Source organism: Scyliorhinus canicula, chromosome 5 (genome assembly GCF_902713615.1).
Source record: "Scyliorhinus canicula chromosome 5, sScyCan1.1, whole genome shotgun sequence".
Classification (NCBI taxonomy): Eukaryota; Metazoa; Chordata; class Chondrichthyes; order Carcharhiniformes; family Scyliorhinidae; genus Scyliorhinus; species Scyliorhinus canicula.
The window spans coordinates 138056141-138078334 of NC_052150.1; the positions used below are offsets into that span (position 1 = coordinate 138056141).

General features: G+C 43.3%; 1 protein-coding gene across 7 annotated transcripts in view; it reads left to right on the forward strand.

The window, feature by feature from the left end:
• LOC119966295 (tensin-3-like) overlaps positions 1-22194 on the forward strand; it is a 533488-nt gene that overhangs the window by 297951 nt on the left and 213343 nt on the right. For all 7 annotated transcript variants that reach the window (XM_038797763.1, XM_038797764.1, XM_038797766.1 and 4 more), the window contains one exon: positions 4270-4311. In XM_038797763.1, coding sequence (XP_038653691.1) covers positions 4270-4311 — 42 coding nt within the window. The remainder of the gene's footprint in view (positions 1-4269; positions 4312-22194) is intronic.

Consider the following 22194-nt stretch of genomic DNA (forward strand, 5'->3'; position numbering starts at 1 on the left):
ACAATCAATACAGTAGTGCACCCAGTGCACATGCAAGAAGTACCAGAACGGCCTCGCCTTCGGCCTTCCAAACCTCCATGAGTCCGCGCCACCCATACTGTCCATGAATCCCCTCCACTTCCTCGCCACTGCCAATACCTGCAGCGGCCTGGGACACGACCGGTCCATCCTCGGATCCAAAACTGTGTTAAAGTCGCCCCCCATTATCAGCTGGTGTGTGTCCAGATCTCGGATCATCCCTAACACCCACCTCATAAAGCCCACATCATCCCAATTTAGTGCGTAAACATTCACCAGGACCCCTCCAGCTTCCCACTAGCCATCATGTATCTGCCCCCGGGGTTTGCTACAATACTGCCCACCTCAAAGGCCACTTTCTTGTTGACCAGCACTACCAACCCTTCTTCATGTCCAACGCTGAGTGGAACACCTGCCACACCATCCCTTCCTCAGCCTCGTCTCCCAGCTTCAGGTGCGTCTCTTGAAGGAACACAACATCTGCCTTCAAACTCCTCAAATCTGCAAAAACACGCGGGTGTTTAAACGCATGTTCAAAATAATCAGCCCCCGCATGTTCAAAGTAACCAGCCTGGTCGGCGAGGCTCCCCGACCCCTTCCCCTGCCAATCATCCATACCCCTTCTTTAGCCAGCTCCCCCCCACCCCCCAATCCGCACGAAAAAAATTGAGCATGTGCTCAGTGTACTGCGATCAGCCGTGTCAATATATGTGTGAAATGCCTCGAGCTTCCCAAAGTGTCGCATGTCAGCGGCTGTTGAAACAACTTCCAGAGGCCTATGGAGAAGCGGCTGAGTACTGCAGAAATAGCGCCACCTGCAACTCCACTTGACCTTCGTCACCAGTGTTGGATCCAAGGAAGTGACCATACGCGAGCAAAAAGGATTGAAACATTGAATAAAAACTCTGTACACCACCACTCCCCAAAGGGACTCCCACGACCTACCCACAACCTGGGGTTTTTATGTCCAGGTTTTTTATGTCACACCCCGTCAGCAGGATAACTCTTATTCGAGAGTGACAGGGAACCTAATCGGCCCAGCCCCCTGTCTCATATAGGTTACAACACACTCTGAGGGAGTCTATTGATGCAACATCGTCATGATGGTATGTTTAATATTCACACCTTCAAATTTCAGAGTTTGGAATATTTTCACAGTGACAGATAAAATTTGTGCATGGTCTAGGTTCTGAGCAGTTAGCATGTTTTCCTTTCGCCTGCTGTGCTTGGATATTTCCCATTTTGAATTACAAGAATAGAATTATGAAAATTGGTCATTGTCAGGGAACCATATTTCAAGAGTCTGTATTGATTAGTGCTGGTGTAAAATGGATGCAATGTGGACAAATTTTGGGGGCTAATGCCCTGAATACCTGAAAGATATGAGGTGGGAATGGAGCAGGTTTGGTCTGGGTCCACTTGGAATTCTTCAGTGGCCTAATTAAAACTTTAGATTTTTGTTTAAGGAAAATGTTGAAGGATCCCTGTGGAGCCAGGAGGAACTTTGTTTTGAAAGGAACACTCCAGGGTCAGGCTTTATGATGGCCTTGCCCTAGAGTATTTTGAAGATTAATTGCTTTCACTTCAGTTTTAAATACCAAAGTCTACATACTGTAGTGAACTGCAGAAAGCATTTGAATGGGACAGGGAAAAGGGGAAGGAAAACGATAATCAACCTTAGGCTGATGATGAAAACATTGTGTTTTACAATCTCCTCGAAAATCCTATTGCAGATATCACTCCCACATCAGTGGTGAACTGACAGGTGATGTAATTTCTGACACTTTTATTCCAAAAAATGGCTTTTTCCCCATCTATACTGAAGTGTAAGAACAAAGACATTTTCAACTCTTATAACTCTTGATTCTGTATAAACCACAAGCCTACTGGAGAGAGAGAGAGCGGGGAGGAGAAAGGAAGAGAGGAAAGAAATGGTAGGAGTCAGAAGGAGGTGGGAGACTAGGGGGGATGGAAAGGGTTGGGGGAAGGGGAGGAAGTGTGAGATTGGAGGATGGGGAGAAGAGAGGGCACAGATTATCCATGGGAGCCGAATACCAAAATGCTGTTGAAGTTGGTTCCCTTGATACAATACTGCGTAGTGAGTGGTGGGAAAATTCCCGGCCAGAATGCTTCTTTGTGTGTGTGTGTGTGTGTGGTTGGGGAGCAGGGAGAAGGTGGAGGAATACAGGGTTTTCATTCAGCTCAGTGTGGGTGGCAGAAGTCTAGATGTAGTCTGCCAGTCTGTTTCTGGCTCATTAAGAGTAGGAACACAAAGGAGTGGGGCCACAGTATAGGGCAGCTTTGGTGAAGGAAAATATACCCAGTGCTCCGGGGGGGGGGGGGGGGGGGGGGGGGAGTGTGATGAGAAAACACAGCTAAACTAAGGTGAGATGAGAGAAAATGTAACCAGTTTGGAGCTGGGAATCCAGATTATTTATGCAAGGATAAATGCATGAAGGATAAGTTCTGAGTACACAGAAATGAGCACACAGCTATAGTCTGCAGTGCTCCCCACGATCTTTTCATAAAAATTCAGTGAGTTGACAAGCTCCGAATTATGGAGGTAACAAACACCTAAAGGTCTATTTCACGTGGTAGACTTTGAATGTTTTCTTTGTATTTTGAAGTTATTGCATTGAGCGAACTGTTAAAGCTTTTCAAAATATCACTTGTGTCAGAGGGACCTTATTTTCCTCGGTCCTGTATAATCTACAAAACTACTCAACAGTTTTGGCAGGTTGAAGTAAGATTATAAGACAAACAAACCATATTTTCTCCTCTTGACTTTATTTCTCAGTTAAATGCCCTTATCTGAAGGAACAGGATTTGGATGTCCCTGCCCCTGCAGAACTATGTGCTTTTCTTTGTTTGTTTCTGTGGAGAAAAGCAAGATTCACAAACATGAAGAAAAACTGAAAATGTGAGAAAAATTCAGCAGGTCAGGCAGCATCTGTGGATAGAGAAACAGAGTTAATATTTCGAGTCCACACAACTCTTCAATTAACGATTAATTCAGTTAATGTCAGCGAACAGAATTTACATTAACTTTCTTGCTCCGTTTGATTGGGCAATGGTCTGGACCAAGTTAAAGCAGAAGAATTAAAGGGAATGAGAGCCCTGAAATCCAATTCTGTTTTCGATATCGCATAGGCAAATCACATTTTAATGCATTGTATATGTCATTTAAAAAAAAAATTAAATGCAAAGGTGAATTTCTAATCCTTCGACAGTAAATGTAAAATTAAGCAAGGTTTGATGAGATCGCTTCAAATATGACTTTAGAAACCAGATCTTGCGTGTTTCAATTGAACATAATGGAGATTCTTTAACATCAGATATTCTTTTATATTATGCGCCATTCCTTTAAAACATATGAATTTGTGTTTTGTTTCCATATCACAAGAATGCAATGCCTAGCTTCCTGTTTTGTTTTTGGTAGTTGACGCCTATTGAGAATACGAGTGGATATCGCAGATGGGGATGTAGTCTCTCCATCGTTTTCAATTAAAGCACGGACGGTCTGGTTTCTAAAACCATGATTGAACCAATCCCATCAATTCCGACCTCATTTAAACATTTACTGCTTGTAGGATTAGGAATTTGTCTTTTAATACATTTAAAATTTTACTGCACAAAATGTGTGTGTAAAATGTGATTCGCCTCTGCGACATCGGAGCTGCTCCTGATGCTGGTTTCGAATTTTTGCTTGTTTATCCACTGTCAGAGCAACCTGGAAGTTGAGAGTTCAACGGGGGATTGCTGTGCAGCTTGTTGAAAATCCAAGTTTGTACATGCTTCAGGTTAGTTTTCTCATGAGTTCAGTTAATCTGTGGTCTTGTCATAACAGTTGGGGGCAACTTCTGAGCCTGTCTCAGGTCACAGATATAAGTGCATCAGCGAAGCTGCTTGCTTCCATTTGTACTTTCCCTTGGAGCCTCAGGATACATGTGGAGGTGAGGTGACAAAGATCTCATAACTGTATTTGTTCTGATCATGTAGGGTTAAAACTACGTGTTGGTGAGGATTATTCATTATCTGTGACACATGACTCTGGTGTAAGCCTGTAGGAAGGTCCTAATGTAGTGCTGACTGAAGTATGAAGTGGGAACTGTTACGTTCTCTGAAGAACGTTTTTCAATTAGTGCATCAATACAAAAAAAATGTTTTGATAAATGCACAATTGGATGATAAAATTGGATTTTATAATATAAATACGTTGCAACAATAAACTCCTTTCACTTTCCTTTACAGCCTGATAACTCAGATGCATTTGTATGCCATGTAACCAGTCCGGTAGGTAATGTTTTATTTCATCATTAATTGCGGATTAATGTGAATAGAAAAAATATAAATATTTGTCTTTCCAGCAGGAACAACAATTGTGTTTTTGAAAATAATGTTCCTCTCCGTTGCTATCTTTGATTGAAAACCTTGGGTTCTAGTATTATTTTGTATAATTGGTGTTTTGTTGAGAGTTAGCATTCATTAATTAGGAGTTTTCATGGGCAATTATGGAATTTGAATCTATGTTTAATGATATTTTAGGTTCACATATTTGTGGTACTATTATTCTTCACGAGTGGTTGTAGCTCTATTACCAAACCTGATCAGTCCTGTAAAATGTGAATAACTTGGTAAAACATCGTAATGCCCTGGACAGTGCACGACAATGTTTTTAGCAAGCATTCTTTAGTGTTTAGCATGGCCTGTCTTTAAGACAACTACTCAGTAAATCTGTATGGAGTTGTGTAAAAAAAAAGCACACCCGGTTAAGGCTAATTACTGAGGGGAATTTCTGTGGATTGGCAGGTTCTCATAAATCTCCATCTCCAACACTCAGAAAATACCAAGTTACCAAGGTCAAAAAACAACCGCAGTAAATGACAGTCTTATTTTAACGATTGCATTATATACCAAAATGAATTCAGAAGGTTGGAGTGCTGGAAGAGAAGGGACTTGTGCTTAACCGTGTCAATAGATTCAAATTGCAATCGGTTGATACAAATGTTAACAAAATGAACTCCCAACATCTGCACTAATTCAGCTGAGTATGTGGTTTTGTTTCCCTATATTATCTGTCCAAGTATCTTCTTTCAAGTAAGCTCCTACCTGTCCTTCTCCCTCACTATTTAAAGGTAACTGTGGATGCTTAATCATTGTTGTTTTTAGCTTGTTTGTTCTATTGTCGGGGTGGGGAAGAGATAAGAAGCCTGGATGACAGTGTGATTTTAGCATGACAACCTAAGTTCAGTTTGGCCAGCTGGAATGATAGTTTTATCGTGCTGCCAGCACCTGAGGTCCTGCATGATTGGACAAGGGTTCATAGTTCAAAACTACATTTAATCTGACATCCAATTGGCAACATCATTCCGGGTCAGTGGCGATGCTTAATGTAGGAAATGGAATTTTCACTTTCTGACCGAGGCAAATTGTTTCGGTAAGGCAAGTGGAGTACTGTAGACATATGCCTGCTCCACTGATGATCCCAATTCCAGTTGCATAAAATACAAAATTGTTCCCTTCTGTGATAGATGGACTTTAGTGAGCAGACAAATTTACCAAAATCAATCAATTTGCATGGTTGTAAATTGCTGTTAATTATAAAGCAGAGTCGGTGTATTGAAATTATTGAATTTTAATTATGCTTTGCAGAATCTTAACTGTTTTTCACTTTATTACATTTTTATTCCTGATCAAATAATATAAAATTTGAGTTCATTAAATATAGTCCCCACCTCTTAGTCCATCCTTACTTATATCAGACATTTTGCCTATATCGGGGAAAGCCACGGGTATCAATTACAAAGCCGCTGTTTAAATCATGTTAGGCGCACAGAATATTTTGGGCTGTTCAAGCAGCTGTTGGCATCCCGTAATTGCCTGTCATTACTTTACTCCTGCTTGAAAACAGGAATTTTGTTTTGAGCTTTCCTCGATTCATTCTTACTCACAGAAAAAAATGTCTCTTGAAGCTTAACTCGGGGAATTGCGTTTACAAGATCTCTGGACTCCTGCCACTGCAGCACACCTTTTTTTGCCAGCTGCTGAGCTTGGCATTGTCTAGTTCTCTTTTAAAAATTAAAACAATAAATACACTTGGAGTTTTTAGAACCAAAGGACACAACCTCAGACAAAAGGGATGGGACGATCCTTTAAAACAGAGATGAGGAGGGATTTCTTCAGCCAGAGGGTGGTGAATCTATGGAACTTTTTGCGCAGAAGGCTGTGGAGGTGAAATCTTTAAGACAGTGATAGATAGGTTATTGATTAATAAGGGGATCGAGGGTTATGGGGAGAAGGCAGGAGAATGGGTTTGAGAAAACTATTAGCCATGATTAAATGGCGGACAGACCCGATGGGCCGAGTGGGCTAATTCTGCACCTATGTCTTACGATCTTTTTGAAAAATGCTCAATTTTGATACTGTCGCTGTCTGTTGTCTTTGGTGATGTTTCCATCAGGTGCTGTTAACTTTATTTTGATATAACTTTTGACACCAGATTAATTTAAAGGACATATTGTTTGCCCACTTGCTGAGTCCGCCGTGGTAAATGTCTGTCATAATTAAGTCGAGTAGAGTTGTGTTATTGGGGAGGCAGTTCTTGCTTCACTACAGCCATCCTGTTTGCTGGGCAAATCACATCAAACGTTTGTGGTATAAGTGCTGGATTCTGTATTCCTAATTTTCTCCCATCTTCTTGGTATGAGCGATTTACTATTTCTTAATGAACTATTCTTTGTGAATGTATCCAGGCAGTTACCAACTGAGCAGCCAGTGGGGATCCCAGATGATTTGTTCCCCAGCCCCTCCCCCATTCAAAATCTCTTCCATCAAGGATCACAGAATTTTTATATTCTTGCATCGAAGTTCATAATCTGTTGTGATTAATGTTTCAAAGCATTTTTACAGTAAAACTTAAAAACAAAATGCATTTTTATTCATTGAGAAGCATCTTTTAATTCGGGTATGCTCTTTGCCCATCCCAATTTAAAATATCACAAACTTATTCGGCAAATCTTTCAAGTTTGGCAAACAAAAAATAGGAAAGAAAGTTGAATCAAAATGTGTAATCGCTTGATAATATAATAATAAAAGAGCAGAGCAAACTAAAAGCAAGTTATGGGAGTTGGAAAGGTGCAACTTGGGAGGGGCTAGTCCGCTGGGGGGGAGGGGGGGGGGGGAGAACCGCGCGCAGTCCGCCATGCCAACATTTGGATCACGTGTACCCCTTCCAGGAGCAACCCTTATCCCTGCCCACCTGCCCCACCAACCACCCGCTGGCTCCTGGGGGATAAGGGATACTCGCTGAGGACCGAAGTGGAGACCGATAGCACAAAGCCCGTGTGGCCACCCGTGCAGCCATTGAGCAGTGCATCAGATTGCTTAAAATGTACTTCCGATGCCTCGACATCTCCGGTGGTGCCCTCCAGTACAGCCACCCCCCCTCCCCGAAGGGTCCCCTGCTTTGTAGTGGTCTGCCGTGTCCTCCACAACCAGGCACAGCAGCGGGCCGACATGCTGGAGGTGGGTGATGAGGAACATGGGCTACCTCTCAGGACGAGGAGGCGCCGGACCAGCATGGGCTGGAGGATGATCCCCGGGGGACCAGCCAGAGGCTGCAGGACAGACGGCAGAGGCGAAGGTCCGGCAAGCTCAGAAGACCAAGGTGGCTCTCGTACTTTCCAGCTTCACATAGGGCGTGGCCTGGTCCGTCATTGCCACCTTCCCCACCACCTTCCCACTATTTCCCACCCTGTTACATCAATCCAGGGAGCTGGGACCATTTCAGCACCATCAGCAAGTCGCTGTCGAGAGCAGGGAATGATGATAACCCGCAGAGAGCTAAGTGCCAGTGCTCCTCAATCTCCTCAATCTATGCCATTGTCCACTCACCCCTACCTATTCCCTCCCCCAGTGATCCTCAACGTGCTTAGCTTTCCTTGCACTACCGCTACATCTAGCCCCCAGGATGCACTTCAGAGGTGGAGACAGCCAGCTGCTTACCACGTCCCATGGACTTCAATGCCCCTTGTAGCCATTCCCGACTGAGAGTACGACATGTCCTGCAGCGCCTTGTCAAGGCCAGCCTGATACTGGGCCATACCCCCAGCGATTTGGATGTTCTGCTGAGACATTCAGCCATGAATGTCACTGTCTGCACGACGCCTTGGACACCTTCACTAATGATGCGGACATCGTGCACCAGGCTCTCCATTGCAGACGCAGTGATCGCCACGGTGCCATGCATTGCCGGCAACACCTGTGCCTGTAGCCTCTGGCACTCCTCCAATCGGCTACGGAACTGTTGGAGTGTTGCTAACATCTCCCTCTGAATATGCTGACCGCTCCCTATCATTTCCATCAGTTCCGGGTATACCTCTTCCAGCAGACCTTCGACTTGTGCCTTGCCTGGAGGTTCCTGCTTTCACTGATGTGCAGCAACAGCTGTGTGGTGCTCACCAGATTGTGCCCCAGAAGCCTGACAACTAATGTTTCCCACTGAGGTGCGCGTGCCTGTGCTGGTGGAGGGTGGGGATTACAGCTGTGATGCCTCGATCGCATCTTCCTTGGAGCTCCTCTCTGAGGTGGTCTCCTGGGAGGCTGGAGAGGGGGCCACCCGGGATGGACCAGTGTTGTCGGCTGGAGGACCTGCAAGAGAATGGACATGTGGTCGATGGTAGGGATGGGTCAGCTAGTATGGCAATAACAACTCACGTTCATCAGTTCTTCCGGGTGGGGCCTGGTGAATCCACGCCTCTACGGTTTCCACCAACCTCTGGGTGAGTGTTGTCCAACCTGTTGTCGGCCACTTCAGTCATCTCCAGGGCCCGTTCCTCGAAGGACGTGAGGATTCTTAAGTCCCGCACTCCACCGCCAGTCTGGGTCTCCTCCCACCGATTGTGGGACAGCTATTCCTGATGATGAGACACAGAGAGGGCATCATTAGCCACATGTGTGGTTTACAGTAGTGGGAGGGTGTGTGTGAAGGGGGGAGGGTTGAAGGGAGAGGGGTGTGAGTGGGGGGTTGGAGGTCACTAGGAGTTGGGGAGGTGGATTCTCACGTGGGAGCAGAAAGGTCTTGAGGGGGGGGCTGGAGGCAAATCCTCCGAGTCACACTACCAGAGTTAACAGCCACTGCCACCTTGTCCCAGGCAGCACTGGCTGCCCTGTGGCTCCCTCTCCAGGACCCTCTGGGGAACAGTTCACCTCTCTTGGCCTCCACTGCATCTAGGAACCTCCCCGGGTCTGCATTGCCGAATCTTGGGGCTGGTCTCCTGGGCGCCATTGCTGTGAGCTGACTGGGATTGGCTGAGCAAGTGCTGCTTAAATGATGCTTGACCTTGCTAGCGGGGGGCTGGTGAGCACGGTCCTGGCGAGCCTGCTGGCGAGCCTTCATTTGCGGCGTGAAGCCCGTGAGGCCTCGTTAAGTGGACCAATTAATATTGAATAGTTTTGCAGGCATCGCTGGGCTGAGTGCCGGGAAACTCGTGGCAGTTCCCGCTCGCTACGCATTTAGAAATCTTTCCGGAGAATCGTGCTCCCTGCCTTGGAAACGCGACTTTAAGTATATCTGGTAAATATATTTTCATTCTTAAAAATCCTACAAGGGTGGGCAGCATGGTGATGCAGTGGTTAGCACTGCTGCCTCAAGGCGCCGAAGTCCCAGGTTCGATCCCAGCTCTGGGTCACTGTGTGGAGCTTGCGTGGGTTTCGCCACCACAACCCAAAGATGTGCAGGGTAGGTGAATTGGCCACGCTAAATTGCCCCTTAATTGGAAAGAATAAATTGGGTAGTCTAAATTTATTTTTAATCAGACAAGGGAGAAGATAAAAAAGAGAAGAAAAATGGCCTTATTAAGTATAGACATTACTTTGCCATACAAAGGAACATTTTTATTGATTGTAATGGTCAGACACAGTCTATCCAGATAGAAATAATGAGGAATTTGTTGCTCTACAATTCAGAACAAAATAAACCAAAATTAAGAAAATAAGATCTGTAAGAAATTTTAAGAAGATGGTAGTAGCTATAGAATCTTGATGAGGAACTTTAATTATCATTAGGAAGATTGGAGATAAATTCGCAACCCATACTGTTACGGATGCGGCGGGATGTGGGATAATTTTCCCCCTTTGCTCAACTCTTAGTTGATTGCAGCCAGATATAATTTAGGAGATAGTTTTTTTAACCCAGAGTGCTGTGACTTTAAAGAATAGTCATGAAGCAGGCCTTCTTCTATGTTTAAATCAAAAAAAAAAGCAGGAGTTTTTATTTTCAACAATACCCAAAATGTAAGTGAAAGATACACCCACTCGTTCCAACCAAATATGCCACACGCGCTAATACATATACATATACGCACACAAAGAAAAAGGAGTTTCAAAGATTAGAATACACTTACTTATCCTGAAATACATGTGTGGACACATACACAAAGAAAAAGGAGTTCCAAAGATGTAGCATGCACTTAGTTATCTTGGATTAAAAAAACAAGTCACTTATAGTAAGTCCTCAAGATGGTCGTTGAAATGTTGCATACCTGAAGGATTCTCTCTTGATGCCATTGAAGACAAATGACACTTGGAGGTTTCTGGTTATGAGTTTGAATTGTTTCGACTTTCAGATTTCCAGTTCAAATTGTGGTCAAGCTCCCGTTCATAATCCTGCAGGTAAAATGAGTTAGTCCTAATTCTTTGCCAAAGGTGACTTTTGAGGAAGGACACCTCTTTATGCTGGGCGAGAAATGTCTGCCATTTCAACTCCCAGAGTGGTCCACTGGATTGCCCTTGTGGATCAATAAAATATTGGGTGCAATCTTTCCAAAATTGCACAGGAAGTGAAAAGTTGTGTGGAACTCGTTGGCTTCACAGCCACCTGTTCCTGCCTGATTAAACAGAACTCTGTACAATTTCAAAGTTCTGACGAGAGTCACACAACCAGCTGGACGGGTGCAGCCTAAACACGACTAGAATCTGAGATTGGGCCTTTCTTTTAAAGGGTGATCTGATCATGAAGCTAAATTTAAGAGTCCTCCTCTCCCCAACAGACATTGGGTCCCCCATGTTCATCAAGTTCTCCCCCCTTCCCCCCCTCCCACACAGAACACCCCTCCCCCATACCCCAACACATAAGGGAACTCCCCAACCCACTCCCTCCCATAGATAAAGGAAACCTCCCCAATGGAGGAGGGTAAGCTCCTCTCTGTATGTGCCCCCTTGGTAGTGCCCCATCCCAGTGCCAGGGTCAATGCCCAGTCATGTACCTCAACCCCTGGATGCTACAGGCATAGCAGGGGGTGGAGGAGACATCTTGGGTGGACGCTACAGCGCCGAGCTCATATATTAAATTAAAATTATAAAATATACTTTAAAATTATGGAAATCATTACGTCACTCGTGGCAGGCAGGGAAGTTCTTAATCTGCAGATCTCGTTGGCACAAATCCCGATTTTGGCTGTTCACGATATTTAGTGGACATTGCAGGATTTGCGCCCGCAACTAGTGCATCAACGATATCGTGGTCATTGGCTACCTTCAGCCAGTTTGTAACAGTAGTATTGAGGTATTTCATTATCCACACAGTGAGCTGATGGCAAATCTAATTAACACACAAAGGAGAATGAATGATATTCCACCCATGGGCATCCTCCTCAATGTCTTTATTTATCTTTCATCTTTTATCTTCATGGGACCAGCAAGTCTTAACAGCTATTGTTACTTTGTCTCTTCAATTGAAAAGTGAATGGAGAGAGTGGTCAACAACATCTGGGAAGGCTATTTACATTTTCATGACTTTCCAGAGACATATGCCACAGGGATCAGTGCTGGAGCCTCAACTATTTACAATGTATATCAACGATTTGGATGTGAGGACCAAATGTATGGTTGTTAAGTTTGCTGATGCCACAATGATGTGTAGGAAAGCAAGTTGGGAAGATGACATAAGGAGTCTGCAAAGGGATTTAAGAAAGGTTAGGTGAATGGGCAGGCGGTGGCGTAGTGGTATTGTCACTGGACTAGTAATCCAGAGACACAGAGTCATGCTCTGGGGACACAGGTTCAAATCCTGCCACTGCAGATGGTGAAATTTTAATTCAATAAAAATCTGGAATTAAAAAAAAAGTCAAACGATGACCATGGGCAGCACTGGGTAGTGGGTAGCACTGTTGCTTCACAGTGCCAGGGTCCCAGGTTCGATTCCCGCTTGGGTCACTGTCTGTGTGGAGTCTGTACATTCTCCATCCAGGTGCTACGGTTTTCTCCCACAAGTCCCGAAAGACGTGCTGTTAGGTGAATTGGACATTCTGAATTCTCCCTCTGTGTACTCGAACAGGCACCGGAATGTGGCGACTAGGGACTTTTCACAGTAACTTCATTGGGGTGTTAATGTAAGCCTACTTGTGACAATAAAGATTATTATTATTATGAAGCCATTGTTGATTGTCGCAGAAACCCATCTGGTTCACTAATGTCCTTTAGGGGAGGAAGTCTGCTGTCCTTACCTGGTCTGTCCTACATGTGACTCCAGACCCACAGCAGTGTGGTTGACTCTTAACTGTCCCCTCAAGGTCAAGGGATGGGCAATAAATGCTGGCGCAGCCTGCAATGCCCACGTCCCATGAACGAATAATAAAAGAGAAATTTGGCAAATGGAGTATCATGCAGGTAAACGTGAACTTGTATGTTTTGGCAGGAAGGATAGAAAAGTAGCATATTATCTAAATGGAAAGAGCAGAGCTCTTGGACCTGTATGTCCTAGTATGTGAATCGCAAAATGTTAGTATGCAGGTACAGTAAGTGATTAGAAAGTTAAATGGAAACTTTTGCAAGGACAGTGGGATATAAAATAGGGACTTTTTTTTACTGCAGATGAACAAGGTGTTGGTGAGATCACATCTAGAATACTGTTTTGGTGTGCTTATTTCAGATGGATGTGATTGCATTAGGAACAGTTATGAGAAGGTTCACTCAACTGATTCCTGGGATGAAGGGGATGTTTTATGAGGAAACTGGCCTGTATCCATTGATGTTGGAAAGAAAGAGAGGTAGCCTTGGTAAAGCACATGAGATCCAGAGGGAACTTGACAGTCAGAATACAGGAGGGAGATGGTGGAGTGGTGTAACAACAATATCTCCCTCAATGCCAACAACACTAAAGAGTTGGTCATTGACTTCAGAAAGCAAAGTACTGTACACACCGCTGTCTGCATCAATGGTACCGAGGTGGAGATGGTCGACAGCTTCAAATTCGTAGGTGTGTACATCACCAATAATATGTCCTGGTCCACCTATATCGACGCTACGACCGAGCAAGCACAACAGCGTTTATAATTCCTCAGGAAACTAAGGAAATTTGGCATGTTCACATGACTGTTCCCAACTTTTACAGGGGCACCATAGAAAGCATCCTATCTGGCTGCATCACAGCCTGGTATGGCAACTGCTCGGCCCAAGACCGCAAGAACCTTCAGAGAGTCGTGATCACAGCCTAGTCCATCCACAAACCTGCCTCCCATGCATTATCTCTATCTACACCTCCCGCTGCCTTGGGAAAGCGGACAGCATAATCAACGACTCCTCCCACCCAGCTTACTCATTCTTCCACCTTCTATCGGGCAGGAGATAAAAAATCTGAGGACACCCACAACAGATTTTAAAACAACTTCTTCCCGCTGTTACCAGACTCCTAAACAGCCCTCTTACGGACTGATCTGATTAATACTACACTCCTGTTTGCTTCACCCGATGCCAATAGCTATGTATTTACATTGTGTACGTTGTGTGGCCCTATTACATATTTTCTTTTCATGTACAGATGATCTGTTTGAGCTGAACGCAGAAAAATACTTTTCACCCATATGTGGCGACAAGGGGCTTTTCACAGTAACTTCATTTGAAGCCTACTTGTGACAATAAGCAATTTTATTTCATGTGACAATAAATAAATCCAAACAGGAAAGATACTCTGAGACTATTTCACTTTGTGCGAGAGTCTAGAACTAGGGGGAACAGTTTGAAATTAAGAACTCTCCCATTTAAGACAGAGATGAGGAGAAATTATTTCTTTGAGGGTCATGAGTCTGTGGAATCCTCTTCCTCAGAGAGTGATAGAGGCAGGGTCATTAAATATTTTTAAGGCAGAGGTAAATAGATACTTGACTAATAAGGGTGGTTATCTGAGGTGGGTGGGAATGTGGAGTTGAAGCCACAATCAGTTCAGCTCTGATTTTATTGAATGGTAAAGTAGGACTGAGGGGCCGAGTGGCCTGCACCCATTCGTAATTCATTTGCCCGTATGTAAGTTCATATGTACAGTCAAAAATCAACAAACGCTCTCCAGCAGCCTAATAACTCATTATAGACTTCCTTAATCGAGGTGATTATCTTATCAATCAGCAGTTCCGCAGCATGTTTCCTAATTATTTGGCAATGACTTCCTGATCATGATTAAGACCTAGTAAAGCACGCACTTCCACATAAGAATTAAGGAAACAAGACTTTATTCAGACAAAAGACCCACGTTTCAATATTTAATTAATGTCATGTGGCAGCTGCCTATAAAACTACATTACCAGTGACCTAGTCAGTTGCCCAAATCGTACATGGGGCTATCTCACCATACCTGAATAAGGGGTGCAGCAACTTAGAATTTAGGTCCATATATGTTCAGAAGGCATTTAATTACATGCTGCACAGTAGATTTGTTACGACAATTAAGGCCCATGGCATTAAAGAATGTAGCTACTCTGATGAATGTAGAAATTGATATATATTATATTTTATATTTGTGGCAGCAATATTATTAAAAAGCCCTGGTTTAAAAAAAAATATAAAGGCAGTGTGTTCATTAAAGTTGTTATTAAAGAGTCTAAAATGTGAGGTAATTAGAATTAGAACAGTACAGCACAGAACAGGCCCTTCGGCCCTCGATGTTGTGCCGAGCAATGATCACCCCACTCAAGCCCACGTATCCACCCTATACCAGCAACCCAACAACCCCCATTAACTTTATTTTTTAGGACCCTAAGGGCAATTTAGCCTGGCCAATCCACCTAACCCGCACATCTTTGGACTGTGGGAGGAAACCGGAGCACCCGGAGGAAACCCACGCACACACAGGGAGAACGTGCAGACTCCGCACAGACAGTGACCCAGCCGGGAATCGAACCTGGGACCCTGGAGTTGTGAAGTATTGATGCTAACCACCATGCTACCATGCATTGATTCCAACCACTTGGTTACAGATAAAGAGCTAATGGAATCGTGTTTTGCTTGCCTGAGATTCCCTGGCATGTAGGTAATTTGTGAGAGAGTAGTGTTTAGTCCTAGCTCAGCAGGTCATAAAACTTCATGGGTTACAGATGTTGTAATTAATGGGGGGAGCCAGGCCTATCTGTAGATTTGCAGTGTGCTAGAATTGCTTAAATTGAACAGCTTAAGTTGAATAGAATTTGAGTGTGACAAGACAGGTGTACTGGATCTGCTCTTGAAATGGTTCCTCGATAAAAGTCTCTACACAGCTGTGCAAGTAAACTTGTTGTGTTAACTTTATAAGTGGCATTTGAAATGTATTGGGTTCCTTAATTCAAATTAGTAGCAGGAAAGATAGCATTTACCAGATTTTTCCTTTTGATTAAGAACTGTTTAACTGATAGTTGTAAAGCTATTTCTTTGATGTTAATGTGGTTAATTCTGTGTTTAAAGTTTGTTTTAACATAAAAGATACCTATTGGTCGGAGTCATCACTCCTCGGTGAAGTATCCTTTCCTCACAGTTTTACAAATTATAAACAAATGTTGGGGTCTTGTCCGGTATCTTAACACTACGTTAAGAATGGAATTGACCAGGGGACATATTTTCTGTCCTGAGCAGAGTTTCGTCTGCATATATCTATGCTTCATTAAATCCTATGGTCATCATTTCATCATTATCTACAATTGGCTCCTTGTGCCATAGAGCTAGATTTGACAGCTCACTTGCTTTGATTGGAAATCTTTGTTGAAATTCCAAGATGCTACAGCTAGCAACCTGGGACAAAGGCACATTGCCTGCAACAGGGTGAAATCGTGCATACAATCTCACTTCAGCGGTTTATCTTTCATATGGCTCAGAAAGTAGTCGTATGCAAGTTGCAGGAAGGCTTTGAACCCAGTGGCATCTTTGGGACGCCACAGAGAGCCAATTAGTTGCACCTGAAGCTTCATTCAGTGGCCTGATTCCAAACCTGCAATTTTCCAACAAGTGAAGCCAACGTGAACCAGAGCAAAATATCCGAGCGTGCCATCTTCCAGACACGCGGGTTGAGTCCATCAAGGGCCGGTTCCTCAAGCATGTGATGGAGTCAGGATACTCAGCTACATTAAGTATAATTCATCTTCCAATTTCATTGGCTGTTCAAAACTCGATAGGAAACATTGCTCGTACGTACAGGCATAGGTGCTTGTGTTGTACTGTATGTAGTCCTGAGGAAAATTCTTTTGTACCCAAAATGCCCTCTCCCTAATAATTTACAAAAGTAATTGGGACTCAACTGATGAGATTATTTTCACTTGGAACTTGTGCAATGAATAATACTTGTAGGGTTCCAGCTAGGGTGGCAGATTTAAAAATAGCAGTCATGCAAAAGGCAGTCGGATACTATAATGTAGCAGCATCAAAAGAAAGCTGGGTGTTACAATAATTAAAGCAAGACCAAGAGGATGAAAACCTACTGGGATCCAATCTTGAATAGGCAAACTGCAATAAATGCCTCCTGTTTAAAAGTCACATGATCACCCATCATATTCTTCAAAGCTCCAACTGGAATTAGCAACTCTATTAAAAACACCTTGATTTTTAAATCCTCATTTTTAAATTTATCGATAACTTTTTTGAACTCTATCTCTGCAATATCCTCAGCTGTGCATATCCCCCAAGTCCAGCTGATATTTTTCATACATCCTTCATCTGATTGTTGCACCCACTACTTTCAGTCACCTCGGTTGCATGTTCGGGGTTGCCTTTCATAAATCTCTTCTGCTTACATCCTGCATTCAGAAGCTTATTCAAAACTCCCCTCTTTGACCAAACCTTCCTAATCCCTCCCTTCCTGGCCCAGCATCGGTCACCCCGGCATTTGTGAAGTACCTGGAAACATTTATTTTGTATGTTAAAGATACTGCATAAATGCAATAGTTTGTTGATTCTGAAGGAAAATAGCGAATGCGGTATGCCCCAAGGAGCTATAAAAGGATCTCTTCCTTTCTGGTTGTGTGAATAATTTGGGTTTAAATACAAGATGAATGATTTCAATATTTGGAAATTTCAGTGCTGGGGCCTATCACTGTTGCTTCACAAAGAACAAAGAAAAGTATAGCACAGGAACAGGCCATTTGGCCCTCCATGCTTGCACCAACCATGCTGCCCGTCTAAGCTAAAATCTTCTACACTTCCAGGGTCCGTATCATAGAACATAGAACAGTACAGCACAGAACAGGCCCTTCGGCCCTCAATGTTGTGCCGAGCCATGATCACCCTACTCAAACCCACATATCCACCCTATACCCGTAACCCAACAACCCCCCCTTAACCTTACTTTTATTAGGACACTACGGGCAATTTAGCATGGCCAATCCACCTAACCCGCACATCTTTGGACTGTGGGAGGAAACCGGAGCACCCGGAGGAAACCCACACACACAGGGGGAGAACGTGCAGACTCCACACAGACAGTGACCCAGCCGGGAATCGAACCTGGGACCCTGGAGCTGTGAAGCATTTATGCTAACCACCATGCTACCCTGCTGCCCCAAATATCCCTCTATTCCCATCCAATTCATGTATTTGTCAAGATGCCCCTTAAACGTCACTATCACCACCTCCTCCGGCAGCGTGTTCCAGGCACCCACTACCCTCTGTGTAAAGAAACTTGCCTCGTACATCTCCTCTAAACCTTGTCCCTCGCACCTTAAACTTATGCCCCCGAGTAATTGGCCCCTCTACCCTGGTAAAAGGTCTCTGACTATCCACCCTGTCTTTTTGAAGATAATAATTTTGTGGACCTCTATCAGGTCGCCGTCCGTCGTTCCAATGAGATCAAACCGCGTTTATTGAACCTCTCCTCATAGCTAATGCCCTCCAAGCCAGGCAACATCCTGGTCAATCTCTTCTCACCCACTCTAAAGCCTCGGGTTCGAATCCCGGCTTGGATCACTATCTGTGCAGAATCTGCACGTTCTCTCCGTGTCTGCGTGAGTTTCCTCCAGGTGCTCTGGTTTCCTCCCACAAGTCCCGAAAGACGTGCTGTTAGGTGATTTGGACATTCTGGATTCTCCTTCAGTGTACCCGAACAGGCGGCGGAAGATGGTGACTAGGGGCTTTTCACAATAACTTCATTGTAGTGTTAATGTAAGCCTACTTATCACAATAAAGATTATTATAACATTGTACAATTATATCAATGACTTGGATGAAGGGATGGATGGGATCGATGCTAAATTTGCCGATGGTACTAAGATGTGTGGGAAGGTAAGTTGTGAAGAGAACATAAACAGGTTGTAAAGGGATATAGATGGGTTAAGTGAGTGGGCAATGATCACTATTTAAAAATAAGGGGGGGGGGGTCTCATTTAAAACAGATGAGATTTTTTTTCGTTGAGGACGGTGAGTCTCTGGAACTCTTTTTCTTCCTCAAAAGGCAGTGGAAGCAGATTCTTTGAATATTTTTGAGGCAGAGCTGGATAGATTCTTGATTAACAAGGGGTTGAAAGGTTATTGGCAGGCAGGATTGAAGTTAAAATCAGCCATGATCTTATTGAATGGCGGAGCAGGCTCAAGGGGCCAAGTGGCTGACTCCGACTCCTAGTTCGTATGACCTGGCAAATAGAATATAATGTGCGGAAAATGTGAAATTGTCCACTTTAGCAGGAAGAATAAAAAATAAGTATATTATTCTAAATGGTGGGAGATTGCAGAGCTCTGTGGTGCAGAGGTATCTGGATTTCCTAGTGCATGAATCACAAATGGTTGCAGATACACCAAGCAATTAGGAAAGCTAACAGAATATTATCATCTATTGCCAGGGTAATTGAATACCAAAGGAGGAAGGTTATAATTGAGCTGTACAGGACATGTGAGACCACATTTGCAGTATTGAGTACATTATTTATGGAAGGATGTAAATGCATTGGAAGTAATTCAGAAAATGTTTACTCGACTGGTACCTGGAATGGGTGGGATGTATTTATGAGAAAAGGTAGGACAGAAGAGACTTGTATCTGCTGGACTTGAGAAGAGAAAGAGGTGACTTGATTTAATCCGCCATTCAGTAAGGTCATGGCTGATTTTAACTTCAATCCCCCGTGTTAATCAAGAATCTATTCAGCTCTGCCTCAAAAAGATTCAAAGAATCTGCTTCCACTGCCTTTTTGAGGAAGAAAAAGAGTTCCGAGACTCACCAGTCTTGACAGGGTGGAGGTGGAAAGGATGGTTGCTCTTGTGGGAGAATCTCAAACTAAGAGTCACTGTTTAAAATTAAGGGGTCATCCATTTAAGACAGATGAGAATAAATGTTTCAGGATGTCTCTAGAACTCTCTTCCAGTGCCTTTTTGAGGAAGTGGAATTTTATAATATTATTAAGGCAGAGGAGATAGATTGATAAGCAACAGGATGTAACATTTTTTGGGGGTGGGCAGGAATGTGGAGTTGAGGTTACAATCAGATCAGCCACAATCTTCATAGAGTCATAGAACTCCTACAGTGCAGAAGGAGGACATTGGACCCATCAAGTCGACACTGACCTTCTGAAAGACCACCCTACCTTGGCCCACTCCTCCACTCTATCTTTGTAATCCCATAAGCCCACTTATCTTTGGACATTAAGGGACAATTTAGAATGGCCAATCAACCTAACCTGTACATCGTTGGACTGTGAGAGAAAACCGAAGCACCCGGAGGAAACCCACGCAGACACAGGAGAATGTGAAAACTCTACACAGTCACCCAAGGTTGGAATTGAATCTGGGTCCCTGGCGCAGTGAGACAGCAGTACTAACCACTGGGCCACTGTGCTGCCCCTGCTATTGAATGGTGGGGTTGGGTGGCCTACACCCTATTTGAAACTATGGGCTGATTTCAAACAGTAAAGAGGAAGGACAGAAAGGTTTGGGATGGGCATTGATAGATTCACAATGTGAGAAGATAGCTGCTAGATTTTCCAAAGAATTTAATCATGGGTACCTGCTATTGAAGCCTTGTGACCCCAGTTGGACAAATGTATGCGGCCAAGACTGGGTTCATTCTGCGATGCCTCCTGTGGTTAAAGAACTCGTCAAATACTCACTACTCTAAGTTTGTACAGGACGGGTTCCCCCTTGGTGAAAAGACCAGAGAGAGAGCTGTTGATGTGAATTGAACTATGTCACTGTCTGCGGGGAGAAAGAAAATTAGAGAGAAGTCTGGAGAGTGAAAGAAAAAAATATTTTCAGGTTTTTGGTCGTACTTGATGACAGCTGTTTATATTGATGGAGTGCCATTCAACATGGGAAAAAACCTTTATTTTTACAGAAGACGGAACATTAGGGAACAGAATTAGCAGTGGAACGCGATTGGAGATGTGATTTTAAGGAGGCTCTGTAGGCAGACAAGTACAACGAACGATTCAGAAAGTAGATCCCAGAGTGCAGGGTCACGGTGGCTAATTGACCACATCCCTTTTATGTAGAAACAATGAAAATAATTGTGGTATTGAAAGCCACAAATAAGCTCAAATTTTGTGTTATCATTTCAGCCAAATCATGTGATTAATTTCATCATATTCGTAATATATGCATTAAAATAGCAAAAAGTGGAATGCCCCACAACCATGTGTTTGGCTCCTGACAATAATTCCTAGACTGTGATTCCCAAAGGTGCAAAGTGGTGGACAAATACTGAAAAACAGAGCAACTTTACAATATAATGTGGTGATATATAGTTCAGTTGTGTCGTAGCTAGTTTGCAGGCAAAGTGTGTAATATTATAGTAGATGGAGCTTTAATTAAGACAGTAACTATTGTTAATAAAAGTGTATGCCAAGTGGAATGGACTTCTTCACTATCCATCCATATGTGTTTTTTCAAATGTACTATTTTAAGAGCAGTTACAAAGAGAGAGACAATGTTGAGCCAAAACACTAATTATTCCAAGGAAAAGCCATTGCAGATCAGTGCATTGCAATGTCATTGATGATGAAGAATAAGGGATAAGAATGTGTTCTGCTTCAGTACTGCGTGAGGAATCTATATTTGCTTGAACCGTTCACAAGAGAATGTTAGCTTTCACCATGTGCCTCACATGTTCCAGAGATGTGGCAGTTAATGAAAAAGGTTACATAGCTAGGACAAGGAATTTTCTCTCATGTATGTTGCAATATCTGAGCAGTTACCTATTTAAAAGGAAAGACAGAGACAAATCCTGTAAACTGCAGCATTGATTCAGTGCTTTATATCTGGGCTATTCTTAGAGATTTTATGAATGAATCCATTGTGTGAAAAAATATAAAAGATCAGTGCATGCTGCAAAGTGTTTCATTGATGTAGTCATCTGCTCTTCACTTCAGCTATCATGCTTGTGCTTTGCAAAAGAAAGAGTTGATTCATCCTTTACCGTGTGTGGTGCACATGAAAGTTGCTGCTCAGCAGAACATCATTTACTGAATATGACTGAATAGATGATAAAAATCCGCATCAAGATTATTATCATTTCAAAAACTATTCATTGATATACACTTTGGATTACTTTAAATGTTACTGCCTTGGTAGTAATCAGTCGAAGTGGACGTCTTGTAAAGCCTTGCTTTTAAATCACTTCAAACTTGCCCCTTCTCACTTCCACAACCTACTCCAGCCTCTTCATTCCTTAAAATCTATCTCTGACCTAGCTTTTGGTTGCTTGTCCCAATCTGGTTTGCAACGAATTTTGTTTCAATGATGGTCCTATGATGCTTCTTAGGATAAAAATAAATAAATTGTTCTCTATGTAAAAGGTGGTCTGTTGTAGTTGTTGAACTTATCAAATTTTTTGTACTATTAAAATCATTGCCCAAGTAATTTCCGTAAAGCACATTCTGCTTTGTCAAGTTACCATCCAGGCAGCAAAGTTCAAAGTTACCTGAGTATTTTGAAGGAAAAGCAAAATCCTGTTTGCCCGTTCTGTAA